Source organism: Nilaparvata lugens, chromosome 4, assembly GCF_014356525.2.
Source record: "Nilaparvata lugens isolate BPH chromosome 4, ASM1435652v1, whole genome shotgun sequence".
NCBI lineage: Eukaryota > Metazoa > Arthropoda > Insecta > Hemiptera > Delphacidae > Nilaparvata > Nilaparvata lugens.
Window position 1 is genome coordinate 53,972,683 of NC_052507.1, and position 25,474 is coordinate 53,998,156.

At 34.5% G+C, this 25,474-nt stretch overlaps 1 protein-coding gene across 2 annotated transcripts; it reads left to right on the forward strand.

The window, feature by feature from the left end:
* The first annotated feature begins 1,060 nt into the window (after positions 1-1,060).
* LOC111062857 (toll-like receptor 4) lies at positions 1,061-24,724 on the forward strand. 2 transcript variants are annotated; one of them, XM_039425858.1, is made up of 7 exons: positions 1,061-1,367; positions 12,466-12,629; positions 13,168-13,728; positions 14,328-14,411; positions 15,145-16,383; positions 17,848-18,173; positions 24,025-24,724. In XM_039425858.1, exons 2-7 carry the CDS (start codon positions 12,488-12,490, stop codon positions 24,346-24,348), a joined length of 2,676 nt encoding a protein of 891 aa, XP_039281792.1. In that variant the 5' UTR covers positions 1,061-1,367; positions 12,466-12,487; the 3' UTR covers positions 24,349-24,724. The 2 variants fall into 2 exon arrangements, with proteins under 2 accessions (XP_039281792.1, XP_039281793.1); XM_039425859.1 differs by lacking the exon at positions 13,168-13,728.
* The last annotated feature ends 750 nt before the right edge of the window (positions 24,725-25,474 follow it).

Below are 25,474 nucleotides of genomic sequence, written 5' to 3' on the forward strand. Positions count from 1 at the left end.
AGGTTTTGGATTTTCTTTTGAAAATTCAAGTGTTGCTTGTCAAAGTATTATTCTGACAATGCACTAATGGTACCTTAGGAACCATCACATATCAGCATTTGAATTCCTTCTCAAAGGGATAATACAGTATATTTGGAATTTATATAAGTAGTCGGCGCTAATGGCCAGCTCTTGGGGACGCTACTATTATCTCTGTGTGCTGGGGGCTTTAGTATGGTCTGGCAATGTTAAGTGATTTTCATGCTTTTAATATGTTCAACAATGATTGAACAATGTTCTCTCTGTTTATTTTCGAGAGCAATGTTCAAATGCGCCCTGTGTGCCTGTGCGTATGTAACAGTGTAATCGATTCTCTACTTGCCACTGTCTTCCATATAGAGGATATATATAGAGGATAGAGATATCCGATCAAAAAAAATTTAATGATTGGGTAATCAATTTTCATAATCATCGAGATTGAATAGGTATTTTGTTTATTAATTATATTTCTACATTGTTAAAAAACGATCTGGCAACGTTGTGGATAAATAAAAGGATAACTCTATCTGCTTTGTCGAATGATAGACAAAGGATAGCAACACCAATGATAATCAAATACTGTCATTATAACGTGGACCTCACTATAGTAAATAAGCTGAATAAGAAGGATATTAATATGATTAATTTGCTGTTTTAGGTGAGTTCCGAACTTCCGAACAAAGTTTCTTTCGGCCATATGGATCGAGAACAGTTTTCCTGTTCCATTGAACATAATAAATAAATAGCTTTTTTCAATTGTCATCGAGCATGATATCTGTAGATGATTTGCATACTGTTATTTTTGTTTTGCGCCGTGATAATGTTCAATATTGAGAGAATAATAATTATAGTACAGAGTACCGTGTACAAATCTATAGTATTTTAACGAAATTCCACTTTAAAACACAAGTTTTCAACAGATGGATTACTCGAACTTGACAAGCTACAACAACCGGGCACTTGAATCTGTTATCAATGACAGCCACATATCTGCTACACTTCAATAAATTATCAAATTATTAATAGCCGTACATTCTGGGGAGATTGAACTTGTGTTTATGATTTTATTGATCCAGGTACAGAATCAACCAAATGTAGACATTGTAAACTTGAAAAAATCATTAGTCTCAACTTGGGACGTTCTAGTGTTTCAGTGTTTCATTGAAGAGTGTTCTTTATAAATAGATTATCTGCCTATTACATAAGATTATTACATAAATTATCAGACAATAATAATAGATAAAGTATCAATTATTATCAAATATTATTATTGATTATCCGCGTAAAGAAGACTGTGATGAAATTCGTTCCTTCACTGGTTTGATATTTTTGAAGTCCAAAAGACATCTGTAAGTACAACATTTGATAAATAGTTTCTAAATTTTATTTTTTTGAGTCATTGAGACCTGATCTCTTATTATAAAATTAATTTATTTATAAAAATATGGGAAGCAGGCGGGAAAATCCCAAAAATTTCAAGATAATCTCAAGCTGGATCGAGTGCTTTGAAATTGAAGACACATGTAATATAATCAACAATGAAGACCCTGGTTCAAATCCCGGCCCGGGCAAGATACTTATACTCAAGATACTCTTGAGCCACTCGCGTGTTTCGGATGGACATGTTAAGCCGTCGGTCCCAGCTGCCTAAAAAGCAGTCGTTAGGTCATGTCAGAGACCCTGAAATTGATCAGTTGCGACCTGAAAACTCTGACACCAGACCTGAGCCAGCCAGGTCACTCGATATTATTATTATCAACAATGAAAGTAGATAGGTCAATTAAATTTTGGTTGTTCAATACATAAAGTTATACAGAAACAGACACAGTTAACAGTACCGAGAAGCTTCAAGGGATTGAATCACAATATGGCTCTTTGTTCGGCTGTGGGAAAATTGAAAGGACAGAACATGTTATTAAAATGCTATACAAATTTACAAATCTCATTAATTTATAGGCTATTGGATTCTTTTTAATTCCAGCTATGAGAGAAAAGATATGAATGCCATACTTCAGAGCAGATGGTGGCACCATCTCTAAGTGAAATTGGTAAATTTCAAGCAGTATAAAAGTTCTTCTGCTTTGTGTTTGTTTACATTTGAAATGTTATCATAACCTAACTTCTCATTAAAAATATGTTTATTCAAGTTTTTCAAATTCAGTCATACATTTATGTGAATTTTACATTTTCAAATTTAAGTGAAAAATATACAAAAATAAGAAACGATTAGAACCAATTCAAGCCTTCACTGATCCGTTGTAATTGGACAAGTGATGGATATTTGTTTATTTTTCTCTAAAACATAAATGAAACCTGATTTTGAAATTGTCATATGATTGACAGATCTCCAATATTTTAGAATAACACATGTAATTTGAAGTTTGGAATTTACCAATTTCACTCAGAGATGGTGCCACCATCACCCGCCTCACCAATTTTATTTGCGTTTACTATAGTAGTGTCTTGTCATAATAGTGTTACGGGTTTCTACACTAATGAAACACTTGAGGTGATCTATACTGATTACATTACTTACAACACTATAACACACGGACATAAACTAAAAATTATAAACTGATCACTACCTAATAAATTACACAGAATTATCACAAGCTTTTTCATTTTATTTTTTCCTTATGCTGCTGCCTTGTAGTTTGGTATTGGTTTACCAAAGGCTAGGGAAGGAAACCCGAAAAAACTACCTGGTCCTCCAGGTTGGGGGTTGGGCAATGGGCTGACCCCCCATCCCCGTAAAAACTCAATTGTTTAGAAACAATTAAACGAGCCTCGGATTGGTAACCGGAATAAAAGGAAATCATACAGGAAAAGAACTGACTTGAATTCTGGATTTGGAACTTGGAATGTTAGAACATTGTATAGGGGAGGTGTCTTGAAGGAAGTCTTTCAAATAATGGAGAGACATAAAATGGTATTTTTGGCTGTGCAGGAATTAAGATGGAAGTGGCGTGTCAGACACTAGAGAGGGGACAATTCTCTATAGTGGAAAGATGGATGGCAGACATGAGTTGGGAGTTGGTTTCATTGTTCAGAAAAAGTTTATGCATAACATATTGGATTTCAAATAAGTGGATGAGCATATATGTCCCTTGCGAATCAAAACAAAATTCTTCAATATGTCCATTATAAACGTACATGAAGAAACTGAAGATAAGGAGGATGAAGTAAAGGAACAGTGTTCTACTGTAAAGTGGAAAGCATTTATGACAGCTTGCCCTCGAATGACATAAAATAGTTATTGGGGATATGAATGCTAAAGTGGGTAGAGAAGATCACTGGAGAGATATTATTGGCTCAAATAGTCTCATGAAATCAGTAACGACAATGGGAGAAGAGTTATTGAATTTTCAGCATTAAGAAACATGATTGTTGCATCAACACAACATCCAAGGAAAAATATACATAAGCAAACATGGATATCTCCAAATGGCAGAGTCTTCAATCAGATTGACCATGTCATCATCAATAAAAGGGGAATGTCCAGTGTCATGAATGTGCGTAGTTACAGAGGGGCAAACTGGAACTCAGACCATTATCTAGTAAGTGTGAAGTTTCGATGCCATATTGCAGTTAATAAAGAGAGATATCAAGAGCGACCAAAGTTTGATATAAACAAACTGCATGTGGCCGAGAAGAGAGAATATGAAGAAGCACTGAATAGAAAAATTGAAGAGATGGATGGGTCTATTGTAGATATGATGATAGAAGAGCAATTACAAATCCTGACCGAAATGTTAACTACCTCAGCAGAAGCAGTACTTGGCCTGGAAAGGAGAAAAATAAGAGAAGTTTGGTTTGATGAGGACTGCAGAAAAGCAATTGAAGAAAAAAATAGGAATAGGAAAACTTATATGAAAAGGCCCACTAGAGCAAAGAAGGAGAAGTGATTGGAGATAGGGAAGCGATCAAAGAGATATGGAGAACCCATTTTAGTGATTTGCTGAATCAGGCTCCTCCCGGAATAGTGCAAAATTGAGATCCTAGGTTGGAACAGGAACAGGAAATTGTAGACAGTGTTGAACCTCCAACTCTGGAGGAAATTATTGAGGCCACTAAGCTGCTAAGAAACAATAAAGCTCCCGGAACAGATTGAATTCCAGGTGAACTATGGAAGCATGGGGGCATGCAAATATACAAACGGCTTCACAAGCTTATTGAGCAGGTATGGTGTTGAGAACAGCTCCCAGATGAATGGAAGAAAAGTATTATTTGTCCCATTTACAAAAACAGAGACAAAATAGACAGCCAAAACTATAGAGGAATTTATCTGTTGAACACAACATATAAAATATTCACCACAGCATTAAAAGCACGATTAGGGGTGTATGCAGAAAACATGATAGGAGAATACCAGTCAGGATTTAGGCCAGGTAGATCAACTACTGATCAATTATTCACCCTCCGACAGATTACAGAAAAATGCTGGTAAAACAATATAGATATATTCGCAATGTTTGTCGACTTCAGGCAGGCCTATGACAGCATCACAAGAGACAGGCTGTATACAATCATGTTAGACTTCAACATTCCATGAAAGCTGGTGAGGCTAGTCAGAGCCACAATGGAGAATACGATTTGCCAGGTCAGAGTGGCTGGAGAGCTGACAGAATATCTCGAAACGAAGCATGGCCTAAAGCAAGGAGATGGAATTGCACCAATGTTCTTTTACTTGGCACTAGAGCATGCAATAAGGAGGACTTCAGTGGATAGGTGTGGAACACTGATGATGAAGTCAGTTCAAATACTAGGCTATGCAGATGATATTGGCATACTTGGTAGATCTACGATGGCTGTGAAAAATGTAGCAATGGAGTTGGAGGAGGGTGCATCAAATGTTGGGCTGGAGATAAACACTGAAAAAACAAAAGTATTGCTCCAGAGTAGACAGCATCGAAATAGACTCGGACAACTCATGGAATGTGGAGGGAAGCACTATGAAGTAGTTGACAATTTCACATACCTTGGGAGTTGCATAATGGATACTAATGGGGAACTCAAAGAAATTAAAAACGTATCACTGCAGCCAACCGCACATTTTTCTCCCTTATATGCATATTCAAAGCTAGGAATGTACACCGTGAATGCAAGATAAAACTATATAAAAGCATTATAAGGACAGTGGTGTGTTACAGAAGTGAGACATGGACAATGACAGCCAGAACAGCAGACCTGTTGAATGTATTTGAGAGAAAGATGCTGTGAAGAATATATGGACCAGGACAATATATGTGAGGCAGGACAGTGGCTTATCCGTACTAATGCAGAGTTAGCAACACTCTGAAGAAAACCCCCTCTATCGGCCCACATAAGATTGATGCTGCTCCGATGGACAGGTCATTCGCAATGGATGCCAGATATATGTGTGCCAAGAAAGGTATTCTTGGGACAGCCTGGAGGAAGGAGACCTGTTGGAAGACCAAGAGAGCGATGGGAGGATAGAGCGGCAAAGGACGCTAGGGAAATGCTACGTGTGAGGAGATGGAAAGGTGCAGCAATGGATAGAGATGGCTGGAGGCAAAGTTTAATTGATGCCAAAGCCCGATTTAGGCTGTAGCGCCATTGGAGAGAGAGAGATTGATTGATTGATTGAGTACTTTATTTATGTAGATTACAATATATACTGGCTTATACACTTATATACAATAGCTTACAATACAGCAAAATTATAGATGAATTTACATAATATAGACTAAGAAAATGATTATTAAACTGTATATGATATGAAAAAGCAATTTGTAATATAATAACTATAGATAATAATCATATTGTTATGCATCCACATAAATTGGCGGAGCTTTGAACATATCAATGTCCATTCTTCGGAAAGAATATTAAAAATATCCTCCCCACTAACTCTCTACCAAAACGTTAATTTCGTTATTTAAACTAAGGATTTATTTATTAATGGAAATATTGTAAAAGTTTTAATCAATATGAATATTAAAGAGAAAAAAAAAACAGAAAATTGATAAGGTAAAATAATTATATAGGTAGATAAGATCAAATAATTGATTAATAAAATGAAGTAGGCTGAAAGTAGATCAGGGTTATCAACTTTCAGTAATATACAGCAGTATGCAGTGGATAATTGAAATAACATGAGTTTATATAATATATATATATATATATATATATATATATATATATATATATATATATATATATATATAATTCGTTCTATAACATGGTTTAAAGGTTTATATTGGTGGAATGGGTGAGGGATGGTTGTCATGTGATCGTTCTAGGGCCGGACAGTTTCAGTCATTTGTTCCAAAATATGTTTTTTTAAAGTCAGGATGAAGCTCGCTCGGCTCTCGATAGACCTGATAGAAACATGGAAGTGTATTCCATGCACGACAGGCACTGGCTAAGAAGGATTTTGTGAAAATAGTGGTTCGATGATTGGGTATCCTTAAAGTACTTTCTCCGGTTCTAGTATGTGAAGCATCTATCCTCCTACCTTCAGAGACAAATTTGAAATCATCTTTAAAATAGTTCTGATTACCGTATTTCAAGATATCTCTAACAAGCTTGACTATTCGAAAAAGCCTCCGATCGGGAAGCTTTAATGTTGAACTAGCAATGTGGGCTGGGGTGATATGATCATGGCATTGGAGAGAGTAGACGAAACGTAGACAATAATTTTGGCAACGCTGTAGTTTATCATTCAGAGTGACTTGCATATCGTTAAGAACAGAATTACAATACTTCAAATGTGGGAAGATGAGAGATTGAACCAATAATAATTTAATGTTTCTAGGGAGGATATCGTGCATTTTCTTCAATGCATGCATGGCTGAGAATACCTTTTTACAAGTTTTGTTCACTTGTTCTGACCAGTCAAGAGTATTATTCATAATAATGCCTAAATTTTTAACTGAGCTATAGTAAGGAATGTCATTACTGTCTACACTAATTTTGTGAATCGATTCAAGGTCAATATTGTTTATAAGACGAGAATATCCAATTATAATGGGTTGTGTTTTGATGGGATTAAGCTTAAGGCCATTTTTCTTTGTCCATTCCACTATCGAATTGATATCCTGATTCATTGTTCCAACTGTTTCATTAATTTTTGTTATGGGACAGCTTAAATAGATTTGAAGGTCGTCTGCATAAGTATGGAAACTGAAGAATTTGATAATGAAAGAAAGGTCATTAGCATACAAAGTAAAGAGGAGAGGGCATAAAATTGAACCTTGTGGTACTCCATGCATAACGTTTTTCCAAGTTGACTTTCTGTCACCGACAGATACACATTGTTTCCTACCTAATAGATAGGATTTGAACCAAACTAACGAGTTGTGACTGAAACCAAGAATAGCCAACTTATTCAGAAGGACTGTATGATCAACAGTATCGAATGCTTTAGAAAAATCAAATAGGGTGAGGATGGTGCATTTTCTTTGGTCCATAGCTAACCTTATATAATCAGTGACACGAAGCAGAGCTGTCTCAGTTAAATGGAATTTTCTAAAGCCTGATTGAAAGTTATGAAGCTTACTATTGTTGTCTAGAAATTTTACAACTTGAGCATGAATGAGTCTTTCTAGCACTTTGGACAATGCAGGTAAAATACTGATTGGTCTAAAATCCTCAACTTTATTGGGTGATGGAACTTTATTTAGAGGGCGAACCAGAGAGAGAGAGAGAGAGTGAGAGAGAGAGAGATCACAAGCTTATGCTGTTATCTAATATAAATAACTGTCACCAAGAATAATAAACTGCGTAATCAACTACAAAAGTCTATAGAAGTCTGTTATCATTTTATTACAAGTCTGTCACAATAAGAGAAGAAACGAGCAATATTACTGTAGTCTGTCAACTAACTCCCGACTGCAACTCGTACCGCATTTATATAATATGCAATAGAACTTTTAGAGGGGAGAAGTGTTTAAAATAAATCTTTCACAGGATGATAGCATATGGGACCTGTATCAGAGGCGATTGATTGCAGGAACACTTCTTGACCATACCAGCTGCCGATGATATTCAGACGGAATGGACCAATATAAAGTCATGCATTGAGAAAGCTGCAACTGAGGCACTCGGGAAAAAGCTGAGAAGTAGTAAGAAGCGTTTAAGGATTTGGAACTGTGATATAGAAACTGCTATCCAAGAAAAGCAGACGGCATACCTCATATTTTTGCAGAAAAAGACACAAGAAGCTAAGGAAGATTAATTGCAAAAACGTAACATTGCAAAGCAGGTGGTGCGGAACGCTCAACAGGTGTCATGGGATAAGTTTATAAACGTGATAGAAAATGATATTCATGGAAGGCAACAATATGCATAAAGTAAGATAATGTGATCGATAAACAGGAGTGAAAAAGATGATGCATCATTGAACATGATATCTGATACTGAATGGAAAAGTCATTATAAAGAGTTATGGTTTTCTGAAAATGTCCCAAACACTGCTCCTTCAGATCCGCTTGCAAACAATTCTGTGGACTTCATAACAAGGGAAGAACTGTTTCAAGCATTGCAGAGCATTAAAAACCGTAAAGCTGCTGGCTTGGATGGACTGAATAGAGAACTCTTTAAATATGGTGGTTTGTTTTTAGAGCTGAGGTTTTTGCAGCTGTTAAGCAAGTGTTGGAAAAGATGTGAAATCCCTGGAGAATGGAAAAAGGCAGAAGTAATCTGTTTTTTCAAAAAAGGAAAGCGAAATAATTGCAAAAATTATAGGGGAATCAGTTTACTAAATGTTGGGTACAAAATCTATTCTAAAATAATAAATGGTAGAGTAGAGATTATTGCAGAAGCCATTTTAAATGAAGAGCAAAGTGGCTTCAGAAAAGGACGTTCTTGCTCAGACAATATTTTTCCAGTAAAAAGAATAATAGGGAAGAGAAGAGAGTTCAATCTTGAAACGCACATGGCTTTCATCGATTTTGAAAAAGCGTTTGACAGAGTGAATCGATGCCGTTTGTGGGACATTCTTAAAGAGAGAGGATACCCTCTACACATGGTGAATGTGATTAAATCGCTCTGCAATAAAACGCAAATAGTAATCAATACAGGTAAGGATCAACTAGACGAAATGATTATAAATCAAGGAGTTAGACAAGGGTGCAGCTTATCACCCACTTTATTCAATATTTATGTGGACCACATTTTCAGAAAATGGAAATGTAGAGTAGCTTTAGTAATTAAACTAACAAATGATGAGTACCTGAATGCATTGTTGTTTGCTGATGACTTGTGGATTATTCAAGACAGTGAAAATGACCTCCAAAAATCAGTATATGTTCTTAACGAAATTTGTAAAGAGTACAATTTTAAAATATCAATAGACAAGACAAAAATTATGGCTTTCACAGGTAAACATCCAACCCGGTCAAAAATTGTGATTGACAACAAAGTTCTAGAACAAGTATCGAAATATACACATTTAGGATGCGACATCAGTTATAGTGAAGATTTGGATATCAAGAAAAAGATTGGAAAATTTCAAGTGGTAAGTGGCAATATTAGCAGAACCTTGGGGAAGCAAGCACGGAGAGAAACTATAGTGAATTTTTTTAGAATAATGGCTGCTCCAGTCCTCCTCTACGGAAGTGAGTCGTGGGTTACAACTAAACCCCTAGAGAGTAGAGTGCAGGCGGCGGAGATGTGATTCCTCCAGAGAACCAAGGGCTGCGATAGAAGGGACAACATCAGAAACGATGATATCCGAGCAGAGCTAGGAATTTACAGCTTGTTGGAAAAAGTCACACAATACCGGAAGCAGTGGAAAGACCATGTGGAAAGAATGCCGGCAGAAAGGCTTCCACTACAGATATTGAATTATAAACCGGCAGGGAAAAGATCTATTGGTAGGCCACGGAAGAGATGGCAATAAATACACTACTTGTATATATTATAGCGTAATTTTGTAATTGAAATATAGATATTAATAAGCTGTTTGTAAGTCGGAACAGGCATTAACCTAATCCTTGTACGTAAGATGATGATGATGACTTTCAAAATGGTTCTGGAGTTGTCGAACATGCCCAACCAATCACAGTGCATGGATACTTCTAGATCACGCTTTCCATTAGTCGATGACTCCCTGCACCAAGACGTGAAATCACGGGAATGATCTAGAAGCACCCCCCTGCCACCACCATGTTGTTTACAAGAAGGTTCCAGGAAGCGTTTGCCATTGGTCGACAACTCTGTCGATAGGAACACAATGGAAGATTCCAGAAGCCCCTTGCCTCTGCTGCCCCTCTAAAGGCCTCATCCATAACAATACGATGAGAACGTTGTGATTATCAAAGTGAGAGCAGGTTCTCCGAATGAATGCAATCTGTTGATATGCTCTGGAACATAAACTCCTACCATGGTGATTAAAATTGAGCTCAAAAATAACACCAAGGTCTTTAAAACTATCGACTTTCTTAATATAATTTGGTTTTTGATTGTACAGATGGGGACTATATTTTATAGAAAGATAGACTCTCATCTTCTGGGCACATTTTTCCTTCCGTTTAATGTCCTGAATCAATCCTTAGTATACCACCGAGGATACCTGCCAACCCTATCACCAACGGTTTTTTTAGGAACGCACAGATAAAAACATGAGTAAATTATCTTATATAAAACTTTAGGTGACTCATTAACTTCTGAATATGATTCGACTTTTTTTGGGTAAAACCTATCTCAATGGGGGCATGGAACAGTCAAAGAAGAAAAATACCCCTCCTTCAATGGCGGTGGAATGGAAAACAAAAACTTTCAACCCATGTCAATATTCAACAATAGGTCTGTTCATGTCTCCATTGAAATAGTTTTAGTAACATAAAACATATTTTTAATACCTACTCCAAAATCCAATACTCCGGTCCGCAAAATTAAACCGACCTCACATTAATTATTACAACTCGATATGAATGTTTAGAAGAATCAAAATAGCACTAGGAAAATCAGATTTATATACATAATACACATACGTCTAGTATAGTTACTCTATTAATGTCCTTTGATATTAGAACTGGCTCATTCAAAATTGTGTTCCATAATGATAAAATTCAACTGTTCAAATGAATATAACTTATTATGTTTCTGTGTGTTGAGCTCATTTGTGTTTTGTGTGGATTGAACGATTTATCTATCTTTGATAACCCGATATGAATTATTCAATCGTTATAATACTAACATTATTATTTCATTTCTGGAAACTCAGTATTTGATTGCAGGGATTGATTTTTAACTTCATAACCGGCATAACCTTTGCTTCGCAATTAGATTGTACATCAATGAAAAGTTGTATATGTCTTCATGATTTAGATATTTGTCGTATTCATTAGATTTTTAGGATTTTAACAAATCGTTAGGTTTGTTATAAGCTCTGCAGGAACACCATGTTGCACCAAGAGCTAAAGAGTATAGAGACTATAGACTGTATAATAGTTGGAAATTATAACCTCTTAAAACCACATAAATCGGAATCCCTAAGTAAAATTCTGAGTGTGGAATAAAGTCACTAAATATAATAGGTTGGGGCAAACGCTTCATTGCACAAAGATCAGAAATGTGCTTAATCTACCTGCGAAAGGGTTTAGCAGTTGCATTGGCTTCCATTGACCCTATTGAGTTAGGTTTCACCCACTTTTTTATAGTTCAATATCATATAGTACTTTTTCAATATCAATATCTATCTAATCTCTCATGATAAGTTATAAATTATAATTCAGAGACGAGAGCTATATGGCTACTTCCATATTGGACCGTAATATATATTGTGTCGCATAGGTATAATTTATTGTGACCGGTAGTTAGCCAAAATCACTAGCTTTCATTTATGTTTTTAAAACTCCAACTCAGTAGAGATAGAGGTTGTGAATGAAATTCATGTTAAAGGTTCATTCATAATAATTTTATTCCTTTATCCTCTCATCCACATGTCTGGCAATCATTTTCCAAACAACTATGTATTTACTAAATTAAATAAGTTGAAGCTGATGGCTTCTAGATCCATTCTGAATTATTGCGATGTATTAACATACTATATTGTTGTTCTATACAACTATGCGACATATACGCTTGCCGCACGAAAGTAGGACTATTCCAGTCAGTCAGTAAACAAAATTGTCGGTGTATAAAACATCAAAATAGTTTCAAAGACCTCCAAAAGAGTGAAATCTTCACTGTTAATAAACTGTTTTTAATAAATATAATAAATGATGAATGGATGTATCTCTCTCTCTCTCTCTGATAAATTATGTATAGGGCTGTTATGTCTGCTTTTCTTTCTATTTTGTAATTTTGATAAAATGAGTAACATACTTTATTCTTGACATGTAATTCTGACGATATTATGATATTTGTTATTCTGTTTTCAATATTTTTCAATGTATTTTAATCAATTAGTTTGAACAGTATTGTAACTAATGGTAAGCTATTAGTGATTTAATTTGAAATTCACTCTATCAATTTCAGTGTTTCGTATGAATGGCAGAGAATGTGCAATTCCCATCCATTACTCAATGTAATTTTTGTTGCATTTGCCACACCATTTTTCTTTGTAAGCTGCGACAACTCGTTCTTTGATTGGGTCGATGAAAAAGGAAACATATTAATTTCTTATGATACTCAACGTCAATGTAAGTTTCACGTTATATTTAGTTTTATTTAACATTATAGCACTGTGGTATTTTCTCCCTTGGTGAAATTTACTTCAAATTGTCACCATTCCTTATGAACAACTTTATAAAATGAAGAATTGGGATGTTGAAGTGAAAGTGAAAGTGAAAATTTCTCCTAATAATAAATACTTATTCTATACATAACTTATAAACTTGGGTGAATAATATAGGAAGTGGAAGCTGGGTACAAAGGAACAAAGCAAGGCAGATCATTGGAAAGGACCTCTCTGTCAATAGTAGCCTTAAGCATAGATTATAAATAACTATGTATATACGTGGTGGAACTCAGGCCGTGCAACACTTGCTGTCTCCCCATTGTTTACATAGAGTGGAGGTCTGAGTGCTCTAGATGCTGCAGAGCTTGATTCCTGCCAGCAGCTGAAACATTTATCTGAGGTTTATGCTTCCAATAATTTTGGCCTATGTATGCATATGAATGAATAAAATAGATAACTATTAGAATTTCATATACATTTTTGTTTTTGTCCAAATTCAGATGACGACTATATACAGAGTAACCTAATCAGTACAGAAGTACCTTATTCATCTTGGACGCATGAAACATTTATTTGTTTCAACAAACCAATAACTGACTGCTTTCGACAAACCTTATCAAACGAAGATCTTACAGATGGAGATCAACAACAAAATATGATGACCCATTTTAGCGAAGATGGAGAAAATGAAGATAAGCAACAAAAGAAGGATGCAAAACAACCGGAAAATGATAAGATAAAAAAGGACGGAAGGAACGAAAATGAGAAGGATGTGAAGAAAGAGGACACGAAAATACACCATCTTATCATCGATAGTTTTACGCTGAAAAACTCCACGGATTTGAATAATATTTTTACGAAGGATTTGAGACTTCTTCTGTTGTTGATGGACGAAAAATTAAATATCAGGAATTTGTTTGAGTTGTTTAAAAATGCGAAGCATTTGAAGACGTTGTTTTTCTTCACAAACACCACTGAGTCGGTGATCGAAGTTTCAGACTCTGATGATTTGAGTGACTTCAACAAAATGGAGTCTAGCCTTGATTATCTATACTTGTGCGGTGAGTAGACTAATAATTCAAATTAAAAAAAAGTAAGTGCAATTTTCAGCTATCAATTACAGTTACTGGTATTGTATAATTGAGATCTACCTCTTATTTGTAAGATGAAAAGAAATATGATTGTATGAAGATCTGAAAGTTTGTATACTTATGCATAAATAAATTCCCAATGTCTCAATAGTTGGAAGTTGGAGGAATCATTGTTAGAAAAAAATAAAGGAATAGCACGGCTTTACCTATTCTTTGAAAAATGATAATCGATTTGATTGCGTTCTGATTTCTATAGTTTATTTAATGAAAAGAGTGACATTGTAATTGAAGGCTATATTATTCAGTTCAAAAAAGAAAAAGGAACAAGCATTTATTATTTATTCTTATGATAATTATTCCAAAAAAATAATAAATTTCACAAAATAGCATGGTCTCTATATCCTTTTGAAATCCATATAAATTACCGAAACATAATGTCACCGTATGCTATTGAAACAAGATTGAAGAATTGTATCAAATACAGTAAATTGAAATTAAAATTATTAATTTCTTTCATAGATATATTTTTCGTGATGTCTTACGATTAATTTCTCAAACATTTTCAACAGGGACATTCAACCCTTCAGCAGCTCTTTTAATCGCATTATTGGAGCCGAAATTTTTGAGCACAAAATATCTGGAGAGTGAATATGGTAAGCTCAGTCCTAAAAATTTCAAATTCATCAGTAAAGAATATTCAAATTGGGATAGAAATTTGTTATCCTCTGTAAATCTTTAATGCTTTCTCCTACATACAGATTGATTGTCAAGCTGGTAACAATGATGGAATATCGAGGATGATATTCTACATACAATTCTGTGGTTAAATTAGAAATTTGAGAAAGTTGCACACAATTTGGCAACGCTGTTTTTTCGGATGAAAGGTCAAGTCTCAACTTATTTTATACAGACTATAAAGTTTATCCTGAAATTGATTAAATGGTTGCCTTATTCACACGTACACTACTACTAAAAACGTTCTGAGGAGTTTACCTCCTCAGCACGTAGAATGCTCCAGACGTAAATAGTAGCTATCGAACAGATTTTATCATTTATTCATAATCAATTATGCAGTTCATAAAAAAGTTTTTCTCCACTCTTCATATATATTATGTGTAATGGCAACAACTAAGCCTACACATTGTGACAAAAAATGGAGTTTGATTGATAAATAAGTCGTTGACAATAATTATTTCAAATCATCCATACTCCAGTGTCCAGCCTTGTAGTGAAGGTGAAATGGTAGCATTTAATTGAGTAGCATTCTGAGCATAAACCACCAGCAGATGTATTTCCGTTTACATTTAGATGGTGGATATTGTAGAAAAAGGACGAGTTCCGAATGAAAAACTCTCTGATTTCTCAATTTTCAACGTTTGTTTGCAGATTTTGCAGAATTTGAACATCTGGGGAAGTTTGAAGAAGTTGAACTGAGGGGACGAAACCTTAGAAATTCATCGAGCGTCTTCGACTTCCTCCATTCGCACAATGTCAAGAAACTTGGACTGGCCAAATCTGAATTGAAAGACATCCCATCTGAACTGAAACAATTGGAATCCTCTCTCCAATACCTGAGTCTTGCTTCTAACGATCTGTCATCAATAGATAGCGCTTCAATATTTCCCCAAGTGACGGCTTTGCTCGAATTGGATCTAAGATTTTGTCAACTCAAATCGCTGAGTTCGCATTTCTTCGACGAGGTGCCATCGTTGAGATCAGTATCCCTGTCAGGGAACTATCTCCTCCAATCTTCTCAACAGAACAATCTGAACTTCCTCAAAAACAATATTTTATACCTCGACTTAAACTTAAACCCTTTCAGTCATGTAATCAGCGTAAAGTACACTAGTTCCGAGCTGAGGCAGTTTTTAAACCCCAAGCCTGAAGGAGTATTCCTTGATCTATCCTACACTTACTTCAAGAGATGTAAATCGGATTCTAAGTATATCCAACCAAATATCACTCATTTATCAATCATAGATTCTGTCAACTGTTTTAAAAACGTGAAATTCACCAATCTCGTACGTCTGGAAGCGATCGATGCAAGCTCTAACATTAATGCAAAAAAGTCATCACCAATAATTGGCGATGAAATTGACAGCTTCTTCAAACGGATCACCAATGTAAGAGTGCTGCTATTTAGAGAGAATCACTTACAACGAGGTTTAGTAGTGAAACCCAATTTGTTTGAAAAGAGATTTACATCTCTAGAAATTTTAGATTTGAGTGAAAATAACTTGAGGACAATTCCTCTCAATTTATTTCAAATTCACACACTCAAAAATCTCAATCTGAGTAGCAATTTGATACAAAAATGGGATGTGACGTTGGTGAGGAATGATAGTAGCGCAAAACATTTGATAGTGGATCTTTCTTTCAACAAAATAGCCTGGATCACACCGGCGATGGAACATGATTTTTACAACTTCAAAGAGATTAATTTGAGGGATAATGTTCTGCTGTGTAATGAACAACTGAAGCGATTGTTGTGTGCTGCTGAGAGAAATTATGGATCTGTGAAAATTCTAAATATGAAGGAGACAACCTGCAACCGTTTGGATAGAGATGAGAGTCTTACTCTCGAAGAATTGAAGAAAAGAGAAAATTGTCAACGTGCCACCACCGGTAAGTAGATTTGTAACAATATTTCATTTACTTAACAGAACATAATATACTTCTTGAAGAGAACTTCTCGATATTGACACAACCACTCATTCAGATTATATGAGGGTCATTTGTTTAACCTCCAATTGGCCTTAAATAAAAGACGAATTAATAAAAACAATATAGAACTTGTAGTACCTTTTATTAAATCAATTTTAAAAATTCAAAACATTTTAACGACTAGTTTCGACCTACTTTGGCCATTTTCAAGTTGAAATGTCTTTATATTGTTTTTATTAATTTGAATAAAGTAGTCCATATAGGTGAAGTGATTTTAAAAGACAAATGCATATAAGAGAAAATATTTTTCACTAAATGCTACTTACACTCTAATTCTTCATTATTTTTAAACACAATTAAAATGATTATTTTTTCAAACATGAATGCATTCGTCATATATACCATAATGCCGGTATACCATCCTACCAAATCTCTCTTCATGAAATGCTGCCGCCAAAGGAGTTTAAGAGGGCTAGTACGTTGTTTTAGAGCTCTCATGGCCTCAATGTCATGTCTTGAGTTTGGGGAAAAAGTATAAGTTACTGGGGGCTGAATAAGGTTTGTATGGCGGATGATCAAAATTATTCCATTTGATTTGCTGGAGTTGTACCAGCACTGTGAGGCCGAGTTGTCATGGATCACAACGATTCCACACGTAATTTCAAATTACGTCTTCAATTTCCCGACACCATTCACGCACATCATGTTTCTATGTCCATAACTCAACAATTGACGATCTGGCCGCACGGCGATCACAGAGCGTTTGGTGAAGATGACAAGCTGTTCAGCTCTGTTACTTTGATATGTGATCGGAGGTTGACAAAATGACACTCATATTACAGCAAGAATGTTAAATATATAGGCTATCATTAGATCTTAGAGTGTTCACATTGACAGAATGTGTAACCGGGACCACTTTGTCATCAAAGAAACTAGATGAAGGAAGAAGTCCGTAGGATCTGATATATTCAATTTTTTATATTTTTTTATATGATGTATTATGTGTATCTTATAATCTATTTTTGATTTTTAATCATGAATATCAACACAGGATTCGACTTGGGCCCATATGCACCATCTTGGTTTAAATCAATGTACCTAGAATACATGTATAGGTACAATGTATTCTAGGTACCTTAGTTTAAATGGATAAAGATCAGCTGCTAGTTAAACCCGGAATGAAACACACATAATTAGATAGATTAAAATACATGTAATTAAAGCACAAATATTATGTATGCATAATAACATATAATAGATGCAGCCTTCATGTAATTGTAGATAGTGCACATGTTCCTAAGTCATCCTCAATAATCACTTTTGTATTACATAGTTGATTACAATGAAATGTCGTATTATAAATAATCATATACGAATGAATCTCAATCAAATACTGTATCACTAAATTGGAATACATTGTTTAAGCATCTCTGTCATCCGATACAAGGATGGGACCTATGGTACCCATACAATCACTGTGGCTGCTGTTAACAGTGCTAGTATGTCTCCTACTGTACGCCACATGGAATTGGACCAACCATGTCAATTTCTACACAATTTCGAAAAATTTGAAATTTGCTGCCAGTCTTACGACATTTTCAAAGAAAAAGGAATCATTCTGCTGCGATTACCGCTACGACGTTTTTGTGTCGTATGCCGGCATCGATAGAGACTGGGTGATCGATAGATTGGTGCCCAATTTGGAAACTGAATCTGGGATCAGGATTTGCTTGCATGAACGCGATTTTCAGGTGAGTAGGCTACTCTTTATCTCAATATAATAGTCCGGGCGCAAATATCATGAATAAGGCACTCCGTGGTTTTTGAGTAACAGCCGTGGAAGATGTCTCAATTTCTTCGTTAGGTCTAGCATAATAAGGATCGTGATGATAAGTCGAAATCACAGGCAAACACCTCAGAAACAAGATGGCCGCCAAAATTTTCAGGGTTTTGCTATATCGCTTGTATTTCAATAACCGTTCAAGATATTCAACCGTTAATTTAAACGAAAATATTTTTAAAATTTCCCTCTACAATTTTTATTCTATAAAATTTTCCTCTAAAACGCATATTTTTTAGTTATAACCTTTAAAAGTCCAAAAAAATGTTTTTCTAAATTTGTTCAAATTTCATTCCATTGTAACTTTTTTGTGCAAGAGATACAGATACATTCTAAATCTGAGAATTTAGAGCATTATTTCAACTTTGGAATGATATATTTTCATGCGCTGTACGTCAAAAAATGAGTTCTCCAGCGCCCTCCAAAGAAAACCCTGCATGATTTCTGGTGCGTTTTTCCATAAGCATGAGGTAACAAGCTAGAACTATAAAATCTATTTTTTCATGACTAATTCAAGATAGAGACTTGCAAATGGTCTCAATATTTTCGTTACAACAAGACAAATAAGAATATTGATGATGGAAACAACGAAAATATTCGACAACATTGAAAAATACAAGATGGCGGTCATTATTGACAGAAATTTTTATATCGCTTGTTATTCAGTTATTGTGGATGATATCGGATTGGTTTTACCATCAAAGAATTTTCAAATCAAATCAAATCAAATTCTTTTATTCCTCATCCAAAAAACAATACAACAAATATAAATAAATTCTGTCACCCACACTATCAGAAAAATGTTTACAATACAATAATGTTACTTACAAAGCATAATAATAATAATAATAATAATAATAATAATAAAATAATAATAATAATAATAATAATAATATAATAATAATAATAATAATAATAATAATAATAATAATAATAATATAATAATAATAATAATATAATAATAATAATAATAATAATAATAATAAAGCATAATAACATAAAAACTTTCTATTCTACCATTAATGTTTATTATTCCTCTAATAGTGCAAGCTGACAGGCCGTACTTAAAGGAATTAATCCCTGCATGGACCTATGGTCTGTGAGCAAGGATGAGCCCCCATCAGTCAGCCTGACGAGAATGAAATTTTATTATTAAATTACATATAAATTCATTAATATTATATTGGAAAAGGATGTATCCTAAGATATTGAGAGGAGGACAGGGAAAACTCGAAATGAGAAACAAAGCACAAACCCCGACGATGTTGGATTTCAATTAGAAAAAAAACTGTAGAGCTATTATAGGAATGATACCTTAATTGAAATTCTAATAATAATTATGAATTGAATGAGGAGCAAAATTTACCTTGAGTCTGATGCAAGACACTAAACTCATAAAAAGATTATGAAAAAAAAACTATCTGTAGGATGAGTTTATAAGTTCCTCTGATTCATCCAGACCGAGGACTGATAATAACCAGTGTGTGTTGTTTTTGAATGTGTCAATAGACGAAGATTCAAATAAGTTCAAGTTCTACTGGAAATCTACTGGAAATGTTCCTATAAAGAATTTGTGAAATATATGAAGGGTTGGTAGTTGAGTAAGTTCTGTGCAAATAAGTGGATGAGACAGTTGTATTCTGTGAGTAACGGGTGTTATAAGAGTGTGAGACTACTGAAAAGATTGAGTTTTGATGTTTGTACATGTGAATAAGAAGAACTTTTATAAAAATTTGTCTTACTGTAAGAATAGATGTTTCATTAAATAATAAATCTGACGGATGAAATCTTGATTTCTTGAAGGCTACCTTTATGACCTCTCTGTACCACAGCAACGGGTTCTAGAACTGTTTTATAAGCTCCCCCCCAAGCAATGATGCCAAAAGCCAGTATTGATTGTATATAAGCATAGTAGGCCATCTTAATCTCATTTGGATTGAGAATGTCACTCAACATCCGAAAAGCATAATTAGCCGACGAATTCTGCATTTTAAGTAGGTGATGTGTTCTGACCATCTCATACGACTGTCGAAAACAATACCTAGATATTTGTATGAGTGTACTCTTTCTATACGCTCACAGTTGCATACATTGCTTTGCGGATCATCACAGTTATGTATTTTGATGTCTTCAAGGTTGTAGTCAGTAATGGGCGCAGAGATATTGGCATAAACTTTGTTTTGTTACATTTAGAGAAAGGGTGTTCTGGTCAAGCCACTTTTTCACCTGTGCAAGATCATGTGTTGCTTTATCTTTTACTTCCTCCCAAGAATCACCTCTCAGAAAAATCAGGGTATCGTCGGCAAATAGCAAAATCTTTCCATTCAGGGCAAGTCTCGAAATATTGTTAATGTAGACGAGGAAAAGCAGGGGACCCAGAGTACTGCCCTGGATCACCCCGTAATCCACGTCAGCTTCATCACCAGCTATACCCGCTATGGAAACAGATTGCCTCCTGTTTGAAAGAAAACTATTGAACCAAGACAAGGATGTGCCTTGGATGCCTATGTATTCTAACTTTTTTAAGAGCTTTCTCCTATCTATAGAATCAAAAGCTTTTTCAAGTCTAAGAAGATCATCATGGATTTTTGGCTAGAAGATATAGAATTGTTAATCTCTACATTGATATCAAATAGGGCATCAGTTATTGATTTATCTTGCCTAAACCCATACTGAGATTTACTAAGAATATTGTTTGCTAGAAGATAGCTCATCAGTTGTTCTTTCACATTTTTTCTAATATTTTAGAGAAAACACTCAAAAGGGATATAGGACGGTAGTTATTCATATCATTACATGCTCCAGATTTAAATAGAGGTATCACTTTAGCTAATTGAAAGGATCAGGGAATACACCACATGACAGACTAAGATTAATGAGATGAAGAAGGGGTTTTGATAAAAGATGAATGTTATATTTAAGACAGGATGCAGAGAAATTATCATAGCCAGGGGCAGAACCTCCTCTTAAGCCGGACACGTGTCGCAAGATAACTTGCTCTGTGACAGGCTTCAAAACAAAGTTAGTATGACTTCTGTATAAATAGTCATCTATTAAAGGTTCATCACCTGAAACAATAGTATTAGCCAATTTCCTGCCTACACTAGAGAAGAAATTGTTGAATTCATTGGATACATCCTTATAGGAGTTCAAGGAGAGGTTCTGTGTACTCGTATTTAGAAATTTTTTTAGGGGGAACTGTTCTTTATTCTTTGTAGAGAACTAAATTTTTTTAGTACGGCCTGCTATCTCATTGACGGTATTCCAAAAAAGTTTTGGATTGCCATAGTTTGCATCAAATTGTGATCGGTAATAATCTCTTTGTCTGTTTCAATAAACCAACTATGATGTTCGAAAGAATCATCTCATTTTAATCACTCTTTCCATTATTTATTCAACATCAAAAACTTGAAAAATACATTTTTCGGGGACAATATTTCACTTTCCACTCTGTATATGTATTCTCAGCAGGCAAACACTAGATTATTAACACATTGTTGTAGATTATTTCCAAAGCTTCAAAATGGCATTTGGTTGGAGGCTGTAAGTCCATATTTTACGGCTGGAGCGTCATCGGAAAAAGAGTAAAAAGTACTGTTTGCAGCAGAAAACACTCTTTTTCAACCAAATGCCAATCCCAACAATCAGAAAACCGTGTAACTCATGACTCCTTGAAGGTACAGACTAGAGAATAGTATCAATCTCTTTATAATGATTTGTAGAAAGAGATTATCCATGATGGCAATCTCAAAAACGTTTGTCATCATGAAAAACCAAGATGGCGGTAAAAATATGTCGACTTTCAAGAAATCGTCTGTAATTTTAATAATGTCGAGGAAATCGAATCAATTCAGCCATCTGGAAGCTAAAAAATAATCATAATACAATATCCGAAAGATTTATCCAATTCCAACAATTTTTATGAAGCATGAAGATATATCGTTCCAAAGTTGAAAAAACGCTCTAAATTTCACAGATTTAAAATTTATCTGTATCTCTTGCACAAAAAAGTTATAATGGAATGAAATTTGAACAAATTTAGAAAAACATTTTTTTGGGCTTTTGAAGGTAATAACTAAAAAATGCGTTTTAGAGGAAAATTTTATAGAACAAAAATAGTGGAGGGAAATTTTAAAAATATTTTCGTCTAAAAAAACGGTTGAATATCTTGAACGGTTATTGAAATAAAAGCGATATAGAAAAACCCTGAAAATTTTGGCAGCCATCTTGTTTCTGAGGTGTTTGCCTGTGATTTCTACTTATCATCATCAGGATCCTTATTATGCTGGACCTAACGAAGAAATTGAGACGTCTTCCACGGCTACTCAAAAATCACATTTGCGCCCGGACTATAAATTCAAGTTTGAAATTCATTTTTGACTTCAATTTTTTTTTCTAAACTAGTCAAACCTATCATCCTCTATACCTATAGTAATCACTTACTCCTTATTCTCCTCCACTTCTTCTCCTCTTGCTCATCCTTCTCTTCTCATTCTTCAATTCTAATGTCTTTCTTCTTACTCTTCCTTTTTTCCATCTTGTTCTCTTCAATCTCTGTATCTTCATATTCGTTCTAAACCTAACCTCCTTGTCTCACTGTCTCTCCTCGATCTCTTTTGTTTGTAACATACCGGTATTCTTCCACCAATAAATCAGCTATGGATACATAAATATCTCCATTCATTCCATTCTGAGTCTCCTCTTCTCTCTCGTCTTATTTCCACCCTTCTACTTCTTCTTCTTCTTTTTCTTCTTCTTCTTCTTCTTCTTCTTCTTCTTCTTCTTCTTCTTCTTCTTCTTCTTCTTCTTCTTCTTCTTCTTCTTCTTCTTCTTCTTCTTCTTCTTCTTCACATCATCTTCTTCTTATTCGCCCATCTTTTCCTTCTTTCGTTCTCTCTCTCTTCTTCGTTGTTTTCTTCTCCTAATCTTCTTCTGTTTCCAAGAAGAAGTGTGATAGCACCCAAATGGCCTCAGATGATGCTATGAATGATTAACTTCAGCTGACTAAATGATAGATTTAATCATAAAATTTTTTCTTATGTACTTTCAATATTATTTTCATATCCTCAAAAAGGACTACCCCCTGGGTTGAAGAACTCTTTCATGAACTGTTGTATTGATCTCTGAAATCAGCAACTTGTGATTATACAAGATTATACTCAGAGTTGGTGAGAATTATTATGAAAACAGCAAAATATCTATTCTACAAGTACCTATGATATGACAGGAGGCTCAAATTGAAAAAACTACTTTCTGTCGCTTCAAAACTTTGAGCTAACGAACTAACGCTCGTTCAATAACTCAATACTCAATAGACATACGTATAATCATAGAGAAACAATAACATAAGTAGATATTCCATGATATAGGGCGTTTATGGCGCAACTTTTACTGTTACCTCAAGCCGATAGTCCATGTAATTCTTTCCCGTGAAGCTGTGTAACACTGGTAGTCTCTCATATTGTGCCGTTCATACACTCTCACCCCAACAAAACAGTAAAAATCGACAATAATCAACAGTAATCGGCTTGAAATAAGAGTAAAAGTTGCGACATAAACGCCCTATACCATGGGATATCTACTTACGCTATTGTTCCTCTATGGTATAATCGAAAGTCTACGTTGCATTCTCCTCCTAAATAGTTTCTAGTTTCACACAAAAATCAAGTTACAATGCTTGAGGCATTATCATAGAATTATTCTACAATATCTCTGATCACTGTGTTCAATTTATTTGTTGATAGTTATTTTTTTCTGGACAGATTGGCGTGGGTATAATGGAGAACATAGTTGACTGCATAGACAAAAGCCAGTGTCTCTTGTTGGTGATCAGCAAATCGTTTGTGAAGAGCAAGTGGTGCCAGTTCGAGATGAATCTGGGCCAATACTTCACCATCGAGTCCAACAAACCCCACCTTATTCTGGTGCTGCTCGAAGAAATTCCGAAAAATGTCAGACCCAAAGTACTCAGTTATTTGATGAGAACTCGCACCTACATAGAGTGGCCAAAGTCTGCTCAAGATAACAACGAAGCTGAGTTTTTCCAGCGGTTGACGAAGGCTTTGAATGATTCTAGAGTTTCCTGACAATATTATTGATTGAAGAAAAGTGTTTTCTTAATTGAAATTGGATTTATTGGTGGAAGGTTTCTTATCATTGTGTTTTTCATCATCAGATAGTGTTTTTATCATTGAAATTTGATTTATTGTTGGAAAGTTTTCCAGCGTTTGACAAAGGATTTGAACGATTCTAAAGTTTCCTGACAATAATGATTTCCTGGCAATTGTGAGATTTGACGTTCCAAAGTCAGCACCTGACTAACATTGGAAGGCTGTCCTTGTCTGTTATAAGACAAAGCAGATAGCTTTATCATCTTCCAAGTTTACAACGTTTCCGAATTGTTTTTAGAATCTATGAAGAAATATCATATGTTCATAAATAAAACCAATTTAATCTCAATAATTATGAAAATTTATCATTAATCCATTAGAAGATATATTTTGTTGGTGCATATCTGATAATATATGATATATATTATATATATATATATATAATTATTATATATATATATAATTATTATATATATATATATATAATATATATATATATATATTATATTCTATCAATATTGCCAACAATTTATCAACGATTAATATGACATCAGATATATCGGGATGATTTGAATCATAACTATCAACAGTACTGTAAAAATAAACGTGGCAACTGTGCCTTCCTATCATTTCTACTGACTTTGAAACGAAAATTTCACTACAGTGTTTATATTATCATAATATTTAATTTTTTGTTGGGAGTAGCCAAAGATTGAATGAGCCATTTTTAATTGACTTGTAACATTCGTTCGAAATCAAACGAGAATTTATAACCTATGGTTGTACTTTTCTATGTGATTTACGTTACATGTACTTCATTAATGGAGAAAAGTCCCACAATATTAATATCGAAGCAAATACATGCAAAAATACGTTTAGTGGAAAAATGAGACAATCATAATAATGCTTCACCAATGGTGAAATATTTTTAATTGGGAGAAAAGTCCCACAATATTAATATCGAAGCAAATACATGCAAAAATACGTTTAGTGGAAAAATGAGACAATCATAATAATGCTTCACTAATACAAATACATTTAGAAAAAAAGGAGACTTATTCATGATAATTATGTTTCAGAGAGGTTTTTTTATTTTTTCTCA

Coding starts and splice junctions, on each gene's coding strand:
- LOC111062857 (XM_039425858.1), top strand. CDS start 12,488: ATGTGCAATTCCCATCCATTACTCAATGTAATTTTTGTTGCATTTGCC. Junction 13,729..14,327: donor TGATTATCTATACTTGTGCG/GTGAGTAGACTA, acceptor CATTTTCAACAG/GGACATTCAACCCTTCAGCA. Junction 14,412..15,144: donor ATATCTGGAGAGTGAATATG/GTAAGCTCAGTC, acceptor GTTTGTTTGCAG/ATTTTGCAGAATTTGAACAT.